The sequence below is a fragment of the Macaca fascicularis genome, chromosome 12, assembly GCF_037993035.2.
Source record: "Macaca fascicularis isolate 582-1 chromosome 12, T2T-MFA8v1.1".
Lineage (NCBI taxonomy): Eukaryota > Metazoa > Chordata > Mammalia > Primates > Cercopithecidae > Macaca > Macaca fascicularis.
Genome location: NC_088386.1, coordinates 98,221,433 through 98,238,693, shown reverse-complemented (window position 1 = coordinate 98,238,693; position 17,261 = coordinate 98,221,433). Strand labels below are relative to the sequence as shown.

Here is a 17,261-nt window from a genome sequence, read left to right as displayed (position 1 = left end):
GGAGGCTGAGGCAGGAGAATGGCGTGAACCCGGGAGGCGGAGCTTGCAGTGAGCTGAGATCCGGCCACTGCACTCCAGCCTGGGTGACAGAGCAAGACTCCGTCTCAAAAAAAAAAAAAAAAGAAATTTGGAGAAAAATCATTTTTACTCTGAAAGCAACTACAATTATTAAAAATATTAAAATATCAGTTTTAAAGTAAATTCAGAAGTTCAAATTATTTTAACAGAACCATATAGATTTATCATCAATTTAACAGACATTAATCAACAGTAGACATTATTCAACAATATCAAAAGCATAAAAGGAAACTTCAAATTTTCTTTCGGCATTTTCCTAGGTCAGACTTTTAAAACCAAATTAAGCAAATAACCTCTGTATCTAACATAGCAATGAGAAATTTGTTTAATGTGAAACACACTTATCAAAAGAAAAAAGTAATTCGAAAGGGTAATTTGGTCCTTTACTCGTTTTAAAAGCACAATCCATTTGCCCATCATAAACCAAGTGTACGAGTTACATGTAGAATTCACTTCTCAAAATTTCTAAAAGCAAATCACCAAAAGACTGCTTGAAAAAATAGTTGCAAATAGAAGATGTAGTCTTTTTCCTAAGGTTTCTGAGAACTGAAATGAAAATATCCAAAAGAAAGGATGACTACCACCCTTTAGACTTTAATGAAATGTCAAAGAACTTTCGGAGTCAAATCTCCTAGAAGTCTAATGTCAGGTCAAAGTTGTCTCGACAGCAAAGCCAACAGAGAGATGCCAGGTGACTAACAGTAAACTTATCAAACCGTATAATACAATATATCAAGAATCTCACAGTTCCGGCTTCCTCAACATTTATTCTATTCATTCGGTAAAATTTCTGAATAATGAAAGGAACATGGATTCCAGAGTGATCTAAATCTCAAAATAAGGTTCAAGTGTGTGTTCTCTAGTTGATGTTCTTTTTACTGTAAGCCAAAACCGCTTCTTTATAATAATAATTTTAAAAATCTACAGGTCTGTTTTCAGAGACCTCATAATAGACCCTTCACTGGTGATTAAAATATTATTTTTAATCGTTGCATTACCTCACAGCTAAAAATGTCAAGATACCACACCCAATATGTCTTTTTCACCCCGTGAAGGGGGGTGGGGTGGGAATATGGAAGTGGGGATAGGAAAATACACAGGAATATTAAAGGCGATTTCCCTGGAAGGCATGGGGCAGGCGCGCCGGCACCGGTTCGCAGCTCCGCGATCGGAGGGACGCGTGACGAAGGGCGAGCACAGGCCTCGGCCTCTGCGGGCTCCCTCCCTCGCCACCCGCAGGGGAAGTGGCCGGGACGCGCCGGCCGGAGCTACTCACCGGCCGCAGTGCTGACCAGCAGGATGGTCCATGGTAGCCAGGGCACCCGCCAGGGCCGCTGCAGCGAGGAAGTCATCCCTGGGCCAGCCAAGAAGCAGGAGGGCAAAGAAAAGAAATATGGGAAGTAGAGAGGCGGAGAATCAGCCGGGAGGCTCGTCTTCTCTCCCGTGGACTGATCCTGCCCGTATCACAATGCAGTTTGAAAGGACAAATGGCAGATGAGAGGACCTAGCTGCAGAGCTTTCATGCCGCTGCAGAAATTCCCTTCATTTCTCTCCCCTGCGGCTGGGGGTGTTCCTTCGCCTCGGACGGGGTGCCGCGGCCCTCCAAACTGAAGGCATGTCTGTGGGGAAAGCAGGGAGCCAAGAAGAAATCTCCCAAGTTATTTCCCTCGTAGTTTCACGATATCAAAAAAATATCCAGGTCTGGGAGAAAACATATCCAGGGTGCGGAGGGCGGGGATTCGATCCGGATCCGGGGGGCGAGGGTCAGAACTAGTTCCTGACTGTCGGGAAGGACGAAGCCGGGCGGGCGGCGGCGGCGCCCGGCAGCCCGAGTCGCATCGCCCGCGGCTCCGGGAAGGCAGGATTCCTTAAGTTTCGCTTCGGTGCTTCCTTCACTCTGATTTCGAAAACAACAAATCCTCTTCCTTGACTGGATCCAAAAAGGTGCCTGCCTCCATGACAAGCTCACAGTCCCCACGCCTTCGCGGAACAACCGTGAGAGGGTCGGGGAGGCCCTGGCGAAGGCTGAGGAAACGTAGGAGCGGGGGAGGGGAGGGGTCGCGGCCCCGGCCCGGGCTCCCCGAGACCGCGGGCGGACGGGGTGCGAGAGGCTGCCCCTCCTAGCCCTCTGGCGGCGCTCCCTTCCCTTCCTCGCTTTTTATTCCTGCCGCTCCATCTTGCCTGAGGTAAATTCCACCATGAAAGCCTCGTCTTCTCCCGTCAATGGCTCCTGTGAGCGAATCACAACCCCCCGAGGAAGCCGCCGCCGCCGCCGCCGCCGCCACCGCCTCGTTCTCCCGCAGCTCTGGGCTCCGGGAGGAGCTCGGGCGTCGCGGACCGAGGGCGGGGGGCGGCGGGAGGGCGGATGAAGGTAGCCGGGGAAGGGAGTGGGCAGTGAGGCGGCGAGACACCCTGCGTCCCTCCGGGAAGCACTTCCAGTGGCTCCGAGCAGACCAGACACAAAGGGGGGAGTCGCCGCAGCTGCGAGTCTGCGGCGCTCCCGGTCACCGGAGTCGCCCCGCCTCCGCCGCCGCCTCCGCCTCCTCCTCAGTCTACGGCTCTTCCCGGCCCTGTCTGTCTCTGGCCTGTGGTGCAGCGCGGGCGGCGGCGGCGGCGCCGGCGGCAGGATGAAGCCCGCACTGCGCCTGCGCGCTCACGACCCCGCCCGGCCCCGCCCCTCGTCCCGGGCTGGTTGAGGGCTCCGAGGCCCCAGCGCGGCGCGTCTGTCCCTTGAATGGCCGAGGGCTGGGTGGGGCCGCGGTGGGCAGCGGTGGCCTTTCTCCTTTACACACACATGACTTCCAAACGTGCAAGGCTTGGGATTCGCGTATTTGTTTAAGAGAGGGCGGCCACATCTTTTTGTTAGGCGTTTAGCAGACTCCTCCGATTCCGGGATTTCTCCCGACTGAGGCGTCTCCTTCTCAGTACTCTCGGAGGAAAGCCTCGAGGGGCAGAACTGCCCTCTGTTGTTTCACGGCGCTGGAGCCTCCCTCTCCGCAGCCCAAAGAATCCGGATGGACCCGCCTTTCCCAGAACCGGAGACCTTGGCCTCCTCAGGCTCCCCTCTGACTCAAACAAAAGCCGGAATTGGAAAGACCCCCTCCCCCTTTGATGTGTTTGCTGTAATCGACGTCCTGCTTTCCTCAACCGCCCATTCCCTTAGCCTTCTTAGTTGACAGGAATATTGAGTATTTGCAAGGATGCGAAGCCAGAGAGAGAGAGAGAAAAAGACTTTTAATCTATAAATCATCCCGCTGTGTGCGCGCGTCTGTCCGTACAGCGCGGTGTCCACCCCGAGAGAGGGCCTGGATTCACAAGGCTGGGGGCCTTGAGGGCTTTTTAGGGCACGTGAAAAGAAAATTGAGCTAGAGTTATGTCAGGATAGAGAGTGGGATCATTTTGCACTCAAGTAATTGAGAAGATCCCGTTGGTACCGCAGTTTCCAAGGATTTGTGTAGTGCGTTTTTTCGATCTGGTTTGTACAAGCGACCAGCATCCCTCCCGCCCTTACACCCCGCTGCGGGGTCAGCCGACGTGGGTGGGATTTTGCCGGCGGCGAGGGGAGAAGGTGACGTGCGTGGCGCCATGATCGGAAGTCTGGACTGAATTCTTAGCTGCGAGGTGGAAAATGCGCGTGGGAGGGCGATCTTGAGGGGTGAAGTCTGGCCTTCCCATCTCCCACCAGGCAGGAGGGTTATGCTGAAGGCTGGTTTTGCTGATCTTTTATTGAGGCTAAGGGCAGTTCCACAGATACAGTCATAGACTCCTTAAGTCATGCTCTGCTTGCTTCTTCGAGTCTGCTATTCTCTCTTTATCTGAATTTGATGTAAATAAATCTCCACATTCCTTAAACTGGTTCTGTTATACTAAACATCTTCCATAATTAGGGGTTGTAGCAATACCAACTCCGGATTCTAAGACTCTTTTTAGTTGAAATATGTTTATACTGTTTACCCTTTAGACAGAGAAAAAAAAATCTACCTAGTAAAATCCCTTAAAAAGACGAAGAGCATATGCTTTGATTCATTAGCTTTATTTATTTAGGTATTATTTATTTATTTATTGAGACGGACTCTTGCTCTGTCACCCAGGCTGCAGTGCAGTGGCGAGATTTCGGCTCACTGCAACCTCTGCCTCCCAGGTTCAAGCGATTCTCTGGCCTCAACCTCCTGAGTAGCTGGGATTACAGGCGGCGCCACCACGCCCAGCTAATTTTTGTATTTTTAATGGAGACGGGGTTTCATCATCTTTGCCAGGCTGGTCTCGAACTCCTGACCTCAGGTGATCCACCCGCCTCGACCTCCCAAAGTGCTGGGATTACAGACGTGAGCCACCGCACCCGACCGATTCATTAGCTTTATTACTGTATTTTGTTTTGCCCAAAAGGTCTAAATTAGAAACCGGTATTGTTTTGCCATTTGTCTTTCAAAAACAGAGTTTCTAGCACTCAGAGAAATTGGATTTTAGTATGTTAGAGGTGCAGAAAGTTTATTAATTCGTAGTACACTTTTATCTTCCTCAAATTGAGATCAGGTACTTCATTCAATTTTTATTTGCTTAAGATTTTTTTCCAAGAAACATTAAGTGTCCTTTTTGTAGTTCCCCCTTATCCACCGTTTCAGTTATCTGCGGTCAACCACGGTCTGAAAATATTAAATGGAAAGTTCCAGAAATAAACAGTGTTTGTTTTGTTTTGAGACGGAGTTTCTCTTTTGTTGCCCAAGCTGGAGCGCAATGCCCTGATCTCAGCTCACAGCAACCTCTGCCTCCCAGACTCAAGCGATTCTCCTGCCTCCGCCTCCTAAGTAGCTGGGATTACAGGCATGCGCCACCACACCCAGCTAGTTTTGTATTTTTAGTAGAGACGGAGTTTCACCATGTTGGTCAGGCTGGTCTCAAACTCCCCACCTCAGGTGATCTGCCCTTCTGGCCTCCCAACATGCTAGGATTACAGGCTTGAGCCACTGCACCTGGCCTTATAAATTTTAAATTGAGTAATGTTACTAACTAGCTGTGATGAAATCACTGCCATCCCACACTGTCCTTCTGGGATGTGAATCATCATTTGTACAGTGTATCTGCTATAACCTCCTTAATCACTTAGTAGCAGTCTCTTATCAGACTGACTGTGGCAGTATGTAGTATCCAAGTACTTGTGTTCAACTAACCTTTATTTTACTTAATAATGGCCCCAAAGCACAAGAGTAGTGATGCTGGCAATTCAGCCATAGAGAAGCTGTAAAGTGCTTCCTGTAAGTTAAAATGTCAGAGTTCTTGCCTGTAATTCCAGCACTTTGGGAGGCCGAGGCGGCGGGCGGATCCACAAGGTCAGGAGATCGAGGCCATCCTAGCTAACACGGTGAAAACCTGTCTCTCCTGAAAATACAAAATTAGCCGGATGTGGTGGCAGGTGCCTGTAGTCCCAGCTACTTGGGAGGCTGAGGCAGGAGAATGGTGTGAACCTGGGAGGTGGAGCTTGCAGTGAGCCAAGATCGTGCCATATCACTCCAACCTGGGCAACAGAGCGAGACTCAGTCTCAAAAGAAAAAAAGAGTTATTGACTTAATAAGGAAGGAAAAAAATTACATGCTGAGGTTGCTAAGATCGCTGGTAACAGTGAATCTTTGGCAGGGCACAGTGGCTCACGTTTGTAATCCCAGCACTTTGGGGGACCGAGGTGGGAGGATCACTTGAGGTCAGGAGTTCAAGACGTGCCTGGCCAACATGGTGAAACCCCATCTCTACTAAAAATACAAAAATTAGCTGGGCATGGTGGCATGTACCTGTAATCCCAGCAGCTTCTCTGGAGGCTGAAGCAAGAGAATCGTTTGAACACGGGAGGTGGAGGTTGCAGTGAGCTGAGATTGCACCACTGTACTCCAGTCTCGGTGACAGAGACTCTAGCAAAAAAAAAAAAAAAAATCTATCTGTGAAACTGAATTGTGAAGAAAAAATAAATTCAGGCTAGTTTTGCTGCCACACCTCAGACTGCAAAAGTGATGGCCACAGTGCATACTAAGTGCTTAGTTAAGATGGAAAAGTCATTAAATTTGTGGGTAGAAGACATAATAGAAATGTATTCCAGTTTACAGCAATTGGGTTCAGTACTGTCTGCAATTTCAGGCATCCACTGGAGGTCTTGGAACAAATCCCTTGTGGATAAGGGCCAGGGAGGACTACTGTACATGTTATAAATGTATAATAAATTATATAGAACACAGAAAAGGTCTTAGGAAATTCACATGAAAAAACACATGCCACTGACTTGGTAGGTAGACAACTAGATATGTACCCTCTTCCCTTTTCTGTTCCTTCTTGTGATATCTTAGTTGGGACACGGCTGTTCACTTACAGTGAGAAAGAACATCAAAGAACAGAATTAGGACTTGGCAGGAAACTTGTCCACGACAAAAGGCAGACAATGTAGACAATGTAAGTCAAGCTCAGCTGAGAACAAAGGACTGGTGATGCAGGTGAGGTTTGGCATCTGTACTAATCAGGATGGGCTAAATTACAGTAACATTCCCCAAATCTCAACATCTTATTGCAATAAAGGTTTACTTCTTTTTTTTTTTTTTTTTTTTTTTTGAGACGGAGTCTCGCTGTGTCGCCCAGGGTGGAGTGCAGTGGCTGGATCTCAGCTCACTGCAAGCTCCACCTCCCGGGTTTTTACGCCATTCTCCTGCCTCAGCCTCCCGAGTAGCTGGGACTACAGGCGCCCACCACTGCGCCCGGCTAGTTTTTTGTATTTTTTAGTAGAGACGGGGTTTCACCGTGTTAGCCAGGATGGTCTCGAACTCCTGACCTCGTGATCCGCCCGTCTCGGCCTCCCAAAGTGCTGGGATTACAACAGGCTTGAGCCACCGCGCCCGGCAAGGTTTATTTCTCACACGTTATATGTTTGATATAAGTAATCAGGGGACCCATCGCAACTTGAGTTCACAGGAAACAGACACTGAAACTCTGAAATTTGTATTCAGGAGGTTATTACCTAATGATGGCAAGAACAACCTCTGTGGGGATTGAGGGATGCAAGACTGGGCAGAGGGAGAAGTTGAATTGCAACACATTTGCAACCGAGGCATCAACCAATCCTGCAGGAATTCTGGAACTGGGTTGGCCTTTCAGCATTGTCCTAATCTGTGTCTGCTAACACTTTAAGGTACACCTAAAAGACTCCCCAAACCCAGCACGCTTTTCATTCAAGATTCCTTCAGTGGGGTACATCTAGGGAAAAAGTCCCTCAAGAATGCTGATAAATTAGGCTCCTTGATTGCTGCCTTGGAGTAGGAAATCCAGCATTAGACAGACTGCCTAATCAAGTTGGGTAAAACCCAGTTAAATTATACGTTCACACCAACCAGTCACTGGATATGGGCTGCACATATGAAAGAGATGTGACCTTTGATAAAAGGGTTCTCTTTAGCCAACAGCTACCCCCAGAGAGGGACCCAGCTGAGCACTGTCAGCCACCAGCAGTTCTAGCAGTTGGGAGAAAGAATGCTTCAGACCTAAAGAGTGGATCTGGGGAGCTCAGCAAAACATCCACTGCATGGACTCTCTCACTGTAATCACTGAGGTCCCCAGATTGGTAGAGTCTTCACTGAGACATGTTTTCCAAATTGCCACAGTAGGGATCATAAAATTTAATTGTTCGTGTTGCAGTGTCTTGCTGTAGCCATTAAAAAGCTTCCACCTAGAAGCAGTGTGCTTTACTTCCACTCATATTTTAGTGGCCAACAAAGTCAGATGGCCAAACCTAACTTTAAGAGGGCAGAGGCCGAGAGTGGTGGCTCACTCGTGTAATCCCAGCACTTGGGATTCCGAGGCGGGCGGATCACGAGGTCAGGAGTTCGAGACGGGTGAAACCCCTTCTCTACTAAAAATACAAAAAATTAGCCGGGCGTGGTGGCGGGTGCCTGTAATCCCAGCTACTTGGGAGGCCGAGGCAGGAGAATCGCTTGAACCTGGGAGGCAGAGGTTGCATTGAGCCTAGATTGCGCCACTGCACTCCAGCTCAGGAGACAGTGCAAGACTCAGTCTCAAACAAAAAAAAAGCAGAAAATGTAATCCTACCATGTCATGAGAAAGAGAACCTGAATATTTGTGAACAGCCCTAATGACTAACATAGTATCCAAGGGTAAAATAATCCCCAATACTCTAATCACCAAAACCCCATCAAGTAGGACTTTTTTCCTGATAGGGGTAAGGAAGCAGGGAATAAAGGAGATACAACATGGAAATCCAAGAGGACAGACTAACAGCATCTGCCAAGACTGATCTTCACTATGTGTTATAGCCCCTCATGGATGATATCTCTGCTTTGAGTTGGAGGACTGGTCCTGGTTTTAAGAGGGGACAGAGGGGCACTAAGCAGATTATTAGAACAACTATTGAAATAAGGACCAAGGCCAATTTCTTGTTAAATAAATGAGGTATGTAGGAATTACCTGGGCTCAGAAATACCGACTACTTTTTTTTGTGTGTGTGTGTGTGTGTGTGTGTGTGTGTGTGTGTGTGTGTGTGTGTGTGTGACGGAGATTTACTCCTGTTGCCCAGGCTGGAGCGCAATGGCGCAATCTCGGCTCACCGCATCCTCTGCCTCCCAGGTTCAAGCGATTCTCCTGCCTCAGCCTACCGAGTAGCTGGGATTACAGGCATGTGTCACCACACCCGGCTAATTTTGTATTTTTAGCAGAGACGGGGTTTCACCGTATTGCCCAGGCTGATCTCAAACTCCTGACCTCAGGTGATCCGCCCGCCTCGGCCTCCCAAACTGCTGGGATTATAGGTGTGAGCCACTACGCCCGGCCAATACTGACTACTTCTAAGAACAAACTTCATGATCATAAAGGGGTGGTATCAAAGAAAAATAGAAGAAAAACTCTTAGCTCTAGCAGAAAAACAATATAGAAGTTAGCCCTGGGACGCCTTTCCAGGTCAGAAAAACAAACAACTAAAAGCTGCTTTAAAACTTTAGAATTTTATCTTTAGGCTTAAACCTAGAAACCGGACAGGGCATTGTCTCATTTTGGAAGATCAAAGTATAGTTGTGGGGAGAGAAGAAAATCCAGTTGGGAAGTACAGAGAAAACAGAATTAGAGATTTGCCTCCCTGACATCTTTTGGGCCTGAAAGCAACCTAATTCTCTGTCTTCCTAAAACAAAGCTTTTAAAAAATAATAAACAAATAAATAAAAAGAGCCTTGCTTTTAAAACCTAGATTTATTGTCTCATCTCTTTCCTTCCCTTTTCTTCTAACTTTGGAAATTTTAGTTAACCTAGCTTCTGGGGTCACCCTTTTCTTCAAGAGCAAAATAAAACCATCAGAACCTCCCATCCTGAGTGACTGACAACAGGAAAACCCAGCTTCTCTCAAGCATTTGAAAGATCACAGAAAAGGACTTCTATTTTTCTTTTTTTTTTGAGACGGAGTCTGGCTCTGTCACCCAGGCTGGAGTGCAGTGGCAAGATCTCAGCTCACCACAACCTCCACCTCCCAGGTTCAAGCAATTCTCCTGCTTCAGCCTCCCAAGTCGCTGGGACCACAGGCACATGCCACCACGCCCAGCTAATTTTTTTTTTTTTTTTTTTGTATTTTTAGTTGAGACGGGGTTTCACCATGTTAGCCAGGATGGTCTCCTGACCTCGTGCTCCGCCCACCTCAGTGTCCCAAGGTGCTGAGATTACAGGTGTGAGCCACCGCGCCTAGGAGGACTTCTATTTTTCACAAATTACTTATTTGCTGTTGACTTCTCTTCTGGTGTCTTGTAAGAGCTTTTCCTTGCCTTTTTTTTTTTTTTTTTTTTTTTTAGACAGAGTTTCGCTCTGTTGCCCAGGCTGGAGTGCAATGGCACGATTCCCAGGTTCAAGTGATTCTCCTGCCTCAGCCTCCCGAGTAGCTGGGCTTACAGGCACCCGCCACCACACCCGGCTAATTTTTGTATTTTTGGTAGAGACAGGGTTTCACCATGTTGGCCAGGCTGGTCTCGAACTCCTGACCTCAGGTGATCCACCCGCCTTAGCCTCCCAAAGTTCTGGGATTACAGGCGTGAGCCACTGCACCCAGCCATTTTCCTTTTTTTGTTTTTTTGAGACGGAGTTTTGCTGTTGTTGCCCAGGCTGGAGTGCAGTGGCGCAATCTCGGCTCACCCCAAACTCCGCCTGCCAGGTTCAAGCAATTCTCCTGCCCCAGCTTCCCGAGTATCTGGGATTACAGGCATGTACCACCACACCCGGCTAATTTTGTATTTTTAGTAGAGACGGGGTTTCTCCATGTTGAGGTTGGTCTCAAACTCCTGACCTCAGGTGATCCGCCCGCGTCGGCCTTCCAAAGTGCTGGGATTACAGGCATGAGCCACCGCGCCTGGCTCCGGCCATTTTCCTTGTTGATTTCCTTGTTGATTTCAAACATGGAGCTCTACTTTCCTTCAAAGAGTAGATACAGGACCCTTCATTTATCTCCAAGTTATACCATATGTAGTTAAGATTTTTACTAAGGCTTGGAATTAAAAAAGAAAAGTAGGCTGGATGCGGTGGCTCACACCTGTAATCCCAACACTTTGGGAGACCAAAGACGGTGGATCACTTGAGCCCAGGAGTTTCAGACCAGCCTGGCCAACAAAGCGAAACCCCATTTCTACTAAAAATACAAAAAAAATTAGCTAGGCGTGGTGGTGCACTGGAGGCTGAGGCACAAGAATCGCTGGAACCCAGGAGGCAGAGGTTGAAGTAGTCAGCCGAGATCGTGCCACTGAACTCCAGCCTGGGTGACAGAGTGAGACTGTCTCAAAAAAAAGAAAAAAGAAAAGTATAACATAGTATAACACAGTGAAGGATATCTTAAAATAAGAACCAGCTATCACTGCTCTCTGAAGTCCTTGAGCCACATGTATACCTGCCCAGTGGAACCTCATTTGAAAGTACCGTTTCTGGCCCGGTACAGTGGCTCACGCCCCTAATCCCAGCACTTTGGGAGGCCAACGTGGGCGGATCACCCGAGGTCGGGAGTTGGACATCAGCCTGACCAACATGGAGAAACCTCGTCTCTACTGAAAAAAAAAAAAAAAAAATTAGCTGGGTGTGGTGCTGCATGCCTGTAATCCCAGCTACTTGGGAGGTTGAGGCAGGAGAATCACTTGAACCCGGGAGGCGGAGGTTGCGGTGAGCCGAGATCACCCCATTGCACTCCAGCCTGGGCGGCAAGAGAGAAACTCTGTCTCAAAAAATAATAATAATAATAAAATAAAGCCAGGCGCGGTGGCTCACACCTGTAATCCCAACACTTTGGGAGGCTGAGGCTGGCAGATCACGAGGTCAAGAGATCGAGACCATCCTGGCCAACATGGTGAAACCTGTCTCTACTAAAAATACAACCCCAGAGGTGGAGGTTGCAATGAGCCTAGATCGGGCCACTGCACTCCAGCCCGGCGTCAGAGCAATACTCCCTCTTAAAAAAATAAAATAAAATAAAATAAAAATAAATTAAAAAGCCACGCATGGTTGCGTTTGCCAGCTACTAGGGGGGTTGAAGCAGGAGGATCGCTTGAACCCAGGAAGCGGAGGTGGTAGTGACCCGAGATCGCACCACCACACTCTAGCCTAGGTGGCAGAGCCAGACTCCCTATCAAAAAAAGTACTATTGGCCGGGTGGTAGATCACTTCTGCAATCCCAGCACTTTGGGAGACCGAGGCGGGCAGATCATGAGGTCAGGAGATCGAGACCATCCTGGCTAACACGATGAAACCCCGTCTCTACTAAAAATACAAAAAAATTAGCCGGGCTCGTGGCAGGCGCCTGTAGTCCCAGCTACTCGGGAGGCCGAGGCAGGAGAATGGCATGAACCCGGGAGGCGGAGCTTGCAGTGAGCCGAGATCGCGTCACTGCACTCCAGCCTGGGTGACAGTCAGACTCTGTTTCAAAAAAAAAAAAAAAAGTACTGCAACCTCTGCCTCCCGGGTTCAAGCGATTCTCCTTCCTCAGCCTCCCGAGTAGCTGGGATTACAGGCGTGCACCACCATGCCTGGCTACTTTTTGTATTTATTTTTATTTTTTATTTGAGACGGAGTCTCGCTCTGTCACCCAGGCTGGAGTGCAGTGGTCGGATCTCAGCTCACTGCAAGCTCCGCCCCCCAGGTTCACACCATTCTCCTGCCTCAGCCTCCCAAGTAGCTGGGACTACAGGCGCCCGCCACCTTGCCCGGCTAGTTTTTATTTGTATTTTTTAGTAGAGACGGGGTTTCACCGTGTTAGCCAGGATGATCTCGATCTCCTGACCTCGTGATCCACCCGTCTCGGCCTCCCAAAGTGCTGGGATTACAGGCTTGAGCCACCGCACCCGGCCTACTTTTTGTATTTTTAATAGAGATGGGGTTTCACCATATTGGTCAGGCTGGTCTTGAACTCCTGACCTTGTGATTCGCCCGCCTCGGCCTCCCAAAGTGCTGGGATTACAAGCATGAGCCACTGCGCCCAGCCAGAAATTACTATTTCTTAGCCTATAGCCACTAGCCATGTTGTTAGAATCCAGTCCAATCCTTTGCCTCCATCCATACATTTATTCCGTCATATATATACCCAACAGATGTTTACTGAACTATGCGCTGGTCGTTGTTTCAGGTACTACATACAGCAAGGAACAAGGGAGATAAGTTCCTTCCTCTCATCTTTTGATGGTACTTACTTAAATTCATTTTCTATTGTTGTGTTACAAATTACCACAAACGTAGCAGCTCAAAACAACATGTATTGATTATCTCTCAGTTTCCATGTCAGGAGTCTGGGCAGGTTAGCTGGGCTGTCTGCTCAGAGTCTCACAAGATCGCAAAGTGTCAACCAGACTGTGTTATCACTTGGAGGCTTAACAGGGGAAGAATCTCCTTTTTTAAGCTTATTCACGTTGCTGGCTGAATTCTTTTTTTTTTTTTTTTTTTTCTTTGAGACTCCAGGGTGTTGCTCTGTTGTCCGGGCTAAAGTGCACTGGTGCGATCTCGGCTCACTGCAACCTCTGCCTCCCAGGTTCAAGTGATTCTCCTGCCTCAGCCTCCCAAGTAACTGGGATTACAGGCACTCGCCACTACACCCAGCTAATTTTGTGTGTGTGTGTCTGTGCATATATATATATTTGTAATATATATATACACGTGTAATATATATACTTGCAATATATATATTTGTTATATATATATATACACACACACACATTTTTTTTTTGAGACAGAGTCTCACTCTGTCGCCCAGGCTGGAGTGCAGTGGTGCAATCTCAGCTCACTATAATCTCCACCTCCCGGGTTCAAGCAATTCTCCTGCCTCAGCCTCCCGAGTAGCTGGGGCTACAGGCACATACCACTATGCCTGGCTAATTTTTTTTTCTTTTGTATTTTTAGTAGAGACGGGGTTTCAGCATGTTAGCCAGGATGGTCTCAATCTCCCGACCTCGTGATACTCCTGCCTGGGCCTCCCAAAGTGCTGGGATTACAGGAATAAGCCACCCCGCCCAGCCGAGCCTCCCCACCTGGCCTTTCTTTTTCCTTTTTTTGAGACAGAGTCTCACTCTGTTGCCCAGGTTGGAGTGCAGTGGCACAATCTTGGCTCACTGCAACCTCCGCCTCCTGGGTTCAAGCAATCCTCTGCCTCAGCCTCCTGAGTAGCTGGAATTACAGGTGTGTGCCACCATGCCTGGTTAATTTTTGTATTTTTAGTAGAGACGGGGTTTCACCATATTGGTCAGGCTGATCTTGAACTCCTGACCTCATGATCTGCCCGCCTTGGCCTCCCAAAGTGCTGGGATTACAGGCGTGAACCACCTCATCCAGCCTATTCTATTTTTTTGAGACAGGGTCTTGCTCTGTCCCCAGGCTGGAGTGCAGTGCCATGATCATAGCTCACTGCAGTCTTGACCTGGTGGGCTCAGGTGATCCTCTTGTCTCTGCCTCCAAGTAGTTGGGACTACAGGTGCAACACCACCACACCCCACTAAGTTCTTTTATTGTTTGTCAAGACTGAGTTTCACCATGCTGCCCAGGCTGGTCTCCAACGCCTGGGCTCAAGCCATCGGCCCACCTTGGCCTCCTAAAGTACTGGGATTACAAGCGTGAGCCACCACAGCCAGCCTAGACTTACACTGTTTTAAAATGGGAGGTAATACGGCAAATACTCACTAATACAGATTAAGTCAGGGGAAAGGGCACCTCCACCTGAGTGAATGAGTAAATGAGGCCTAACCTATATGATGTAAGGAAACATTGTGTGTCAAAATAACCATGAGTTAAATAAAATAATGGGTCTATAAAAGTGAGTAAAAATTGATCCACTTGAAAAATGCTGGCCGGGCGCAGTGGCTTACGCCTGTAATCCCAGCATTTTGGGAGGCAGAGGCGGGTGGATCACGAGGTCAGGAGATCGAGACCATCCTGGCTAACACAGTGAAACCCCGTCTCTACTAAAAATACAAAAAAACTAGCCGGGCATGGTGGCGGGCACCTGTGGTCCCAGCTACTCTGGAGGCTGAGGCAGGAGAATGGCGTGAACCCGGGAGGCGGAGCTTGCAGTGAGCCAAGATCGCACCACTGCACTCCAGCCTGAGTGACAGAGCGAGACTGTCTCAAAAAAGAAAAAAAAGAAAAGAAAAATGCTTCACGAAATGTTATTCATGCTTTTGAATTGACTTACTAAAGAAAAATTTTCATAGATAACTTCTGCTCAGACCCTGAATATATTTGTGCATATTTTACATTTGTAGTTTATATGATTAGAGTCTGAAATAATTTAAGATTTATGCATTTATAGAATCAATGAAATGAAATTCTTGAAAAATATTACACTAGGCTGGGTGTGGGGTGGCTCATGCCTGTAATCCCAGCACTTTGAGAGACTCAGGCAGGAGGACCAGGAGTTGGAGACCAGCCTGGGCAACATAGTGGGACTTTGTCTCTACAAAAAATGAAAAAATTTTATATACCTGTGGTATATAATTTTGTATACCTGTGGTCCCAGCTACTCAGGAGGCTAAGGTGGGAGGATCACTTGAGCCCAGCAGGTCGAGGCTGCAGTGAGCCATGATCATGCTACTGTACTCCAGCCTAGGCAACAGAGCAAGACCCTGTCTCAAAAATAAAAAATAAAAAAATTAAGAATAGCCATGTCCTAAGGAAATACTCAGAAAGGCAGACAAAAATGTCTATCACAGCATTGTTTATATATAGTACTAAAAAATCGGAATTAATTTAAATATCTAACAATAAAATAACAGCTGGGTAAACCATGAAATATAAATAGCATGAAATACTATAGAGCTATTAAAATGGTATTTATAGAAAATAATATCATGGGGACATGCCCATGATATAGTATTAAATTGGAAAACCAGAATGTTAAATGTAAGTAATACATTATCCCAGCTGTATGTATGTTCAAATCTCTATAAACATATACTTAGAAAATTCTGGAAAAATGTAAATCAGGCAGGAGAATCGCTTGAACCCAGGAGGTGGAGGTTGCAGTGAGCCAAGATCGCGCCACTGCACTCCAGCCTGGGAAACAAGAGCGAAATTCTGTCTCAAAAAAAAAATTGTTTTTACATTAAAAAAATATATATATATGTCATGATTCCTACTGCTCATAGCCAGAATGTAGAAGCTGGAGATTTTTCCATTTAAACATAGATCCTAATATGATCAGAGAATATGATTTTTCCTTTATGACTCCCCAAAAGGTCTGAATCACACTTTGTAACTTACATAGAAGTACTATGACTTAATAAAAGTTGTTAATCAGCAAGCATGCATTTATTGAATCCCTTCTGGGTATATAACTTTGTACAAATGCTATATCAATACTAATATTTTTCTTTTCTTTTTTTTTTTTTGGAGACGCAGTCTTGCTGTCATCCAGGCTGGAGTGCAGTGGCACAATTTCACCTCACTGCAACCTCCGCCTCTCAGGTCCAAGCAATTCTTCTGCCTCAGCCTCCTGAGTAGCTGGGACTACAGGCACGTGCCACCACATCTGGCCTTTTTTTTTTTTTTTTTTTTTTTTTTTTTTGTACAGACGTGGTTTCACCATATTGGCCAGGGTGGTCTTGAACTCCTGACCACCCTGATCAGCCCACCTCGGCCTCCCAAAGTGGTAGGATCACAGACGTGAGTCACCGCTCTTGGCCCAATATTAATCTCTAAAAGCTCTGTATTACAGTATGATGAGCATAGCATAGTCATCTAAAGAGAAGTGATAAAATCATAAAGCATTTTTCTGTCATTATTTCATGTACAATTATTTAATGTGTGAAAATCTTATTTCCACAGAAAGATTTATAATATCAGAGATTGATGACTAAATCATATACTGCTAAATACCCAGAAAATGTTCACAGCCACTGAAGTGAAAAGCCAGCCAGGGCCAGGCGCGGTGGCTCACGCCTACAATCCCAGCACTTTGGGAGGCCGAGGTGGGTGGATCACAAGGTCAGGAGTTCAAGACCAGCCTGGCCAAGATGGTGAAACGCCATGTCTACTAAAAACTAAAAAAATTAGCCGAGTGTGGTGGCAGCCGACTGTAATCCCAGCTACTTGGGAGGCTGAGGCAGGAGAATTGCTTGAACCCAGGCGGCAGAGGTTGCAGTGAGCCAAGATCATACCACTGCACTCCAGCCTGGGTGACAGAGACTCTGTCTCAAAAAAAAAAAAAAAAAAAAAAAAGCCAGCCAATTGAAGACACAAAACAAGGCAAATATTTGATCCTGTGTAGGCTTATATTTCTATCTTCAGGATTAGAAAAAATCATAATGAATGTGAATAATACCATGTACTGCACATTATACAAACCTTTAATACCTTTTCAATACTTTTGCCAGTTCTTAAGCATGTCTACATTTGTCTTACTTAGCAGGTAAGGCTGTTGCATAAGCATATGAAATACATTGAAGTCAGTAAACAAGACCTTTTTGGCTGGGCGCAGTGGCTCACACCTGTAATCCCAGCACTTTGGGAGGCTGAGGCGGGCAGATCACCTGAGGTGGGGAGTTTGAGACCAGCCTGACCAACGTGGAGAAACCCCTGTCTCTACTAAAAATACAAAATTAGCCAGGCGTGGTGGCGTATACCTGTAATTCCAGCTTATTCAGGAGGCTGAGGCCGGAGAATCACTTGAACCCAGGAAGTATAAGTTTTGGTGAGCCAAGATCAGG

At 47.1% G+C, this 17,261-nt stretch overlaps 1 protein-coding gene across 5 annotated transcripts in view; it reads right to left on the bottom strand.

Annotated features, from left to right (window-relative positions):
• Positions 1-2,707, bottom strand: part of BMPR2 (bone morphogenetic protein receptor type 2) — a 205,031-nt gene extending 202,324 nt beyond the window's left edge. For all 5 annotated transcript variants that reach the window (XM_005573967.5, XM_045367482.3, XM_045367483.3 and 2 more), the window contains exon 1: positions 1,355-2,707. In XM_005573967.5, the coding sequence (XP_005574024.1) occupies positions 1,355-1,430 (76 nt within the window). In that variant the 5' untranslated portion in view covers positions 1,431-2,707. The remainder of the gene's footprint in view (positions 1-1,354) is intronic.
• Between the last annotated feature and the right edge of the window lie 14,554 nt (positions 2,708-17,261).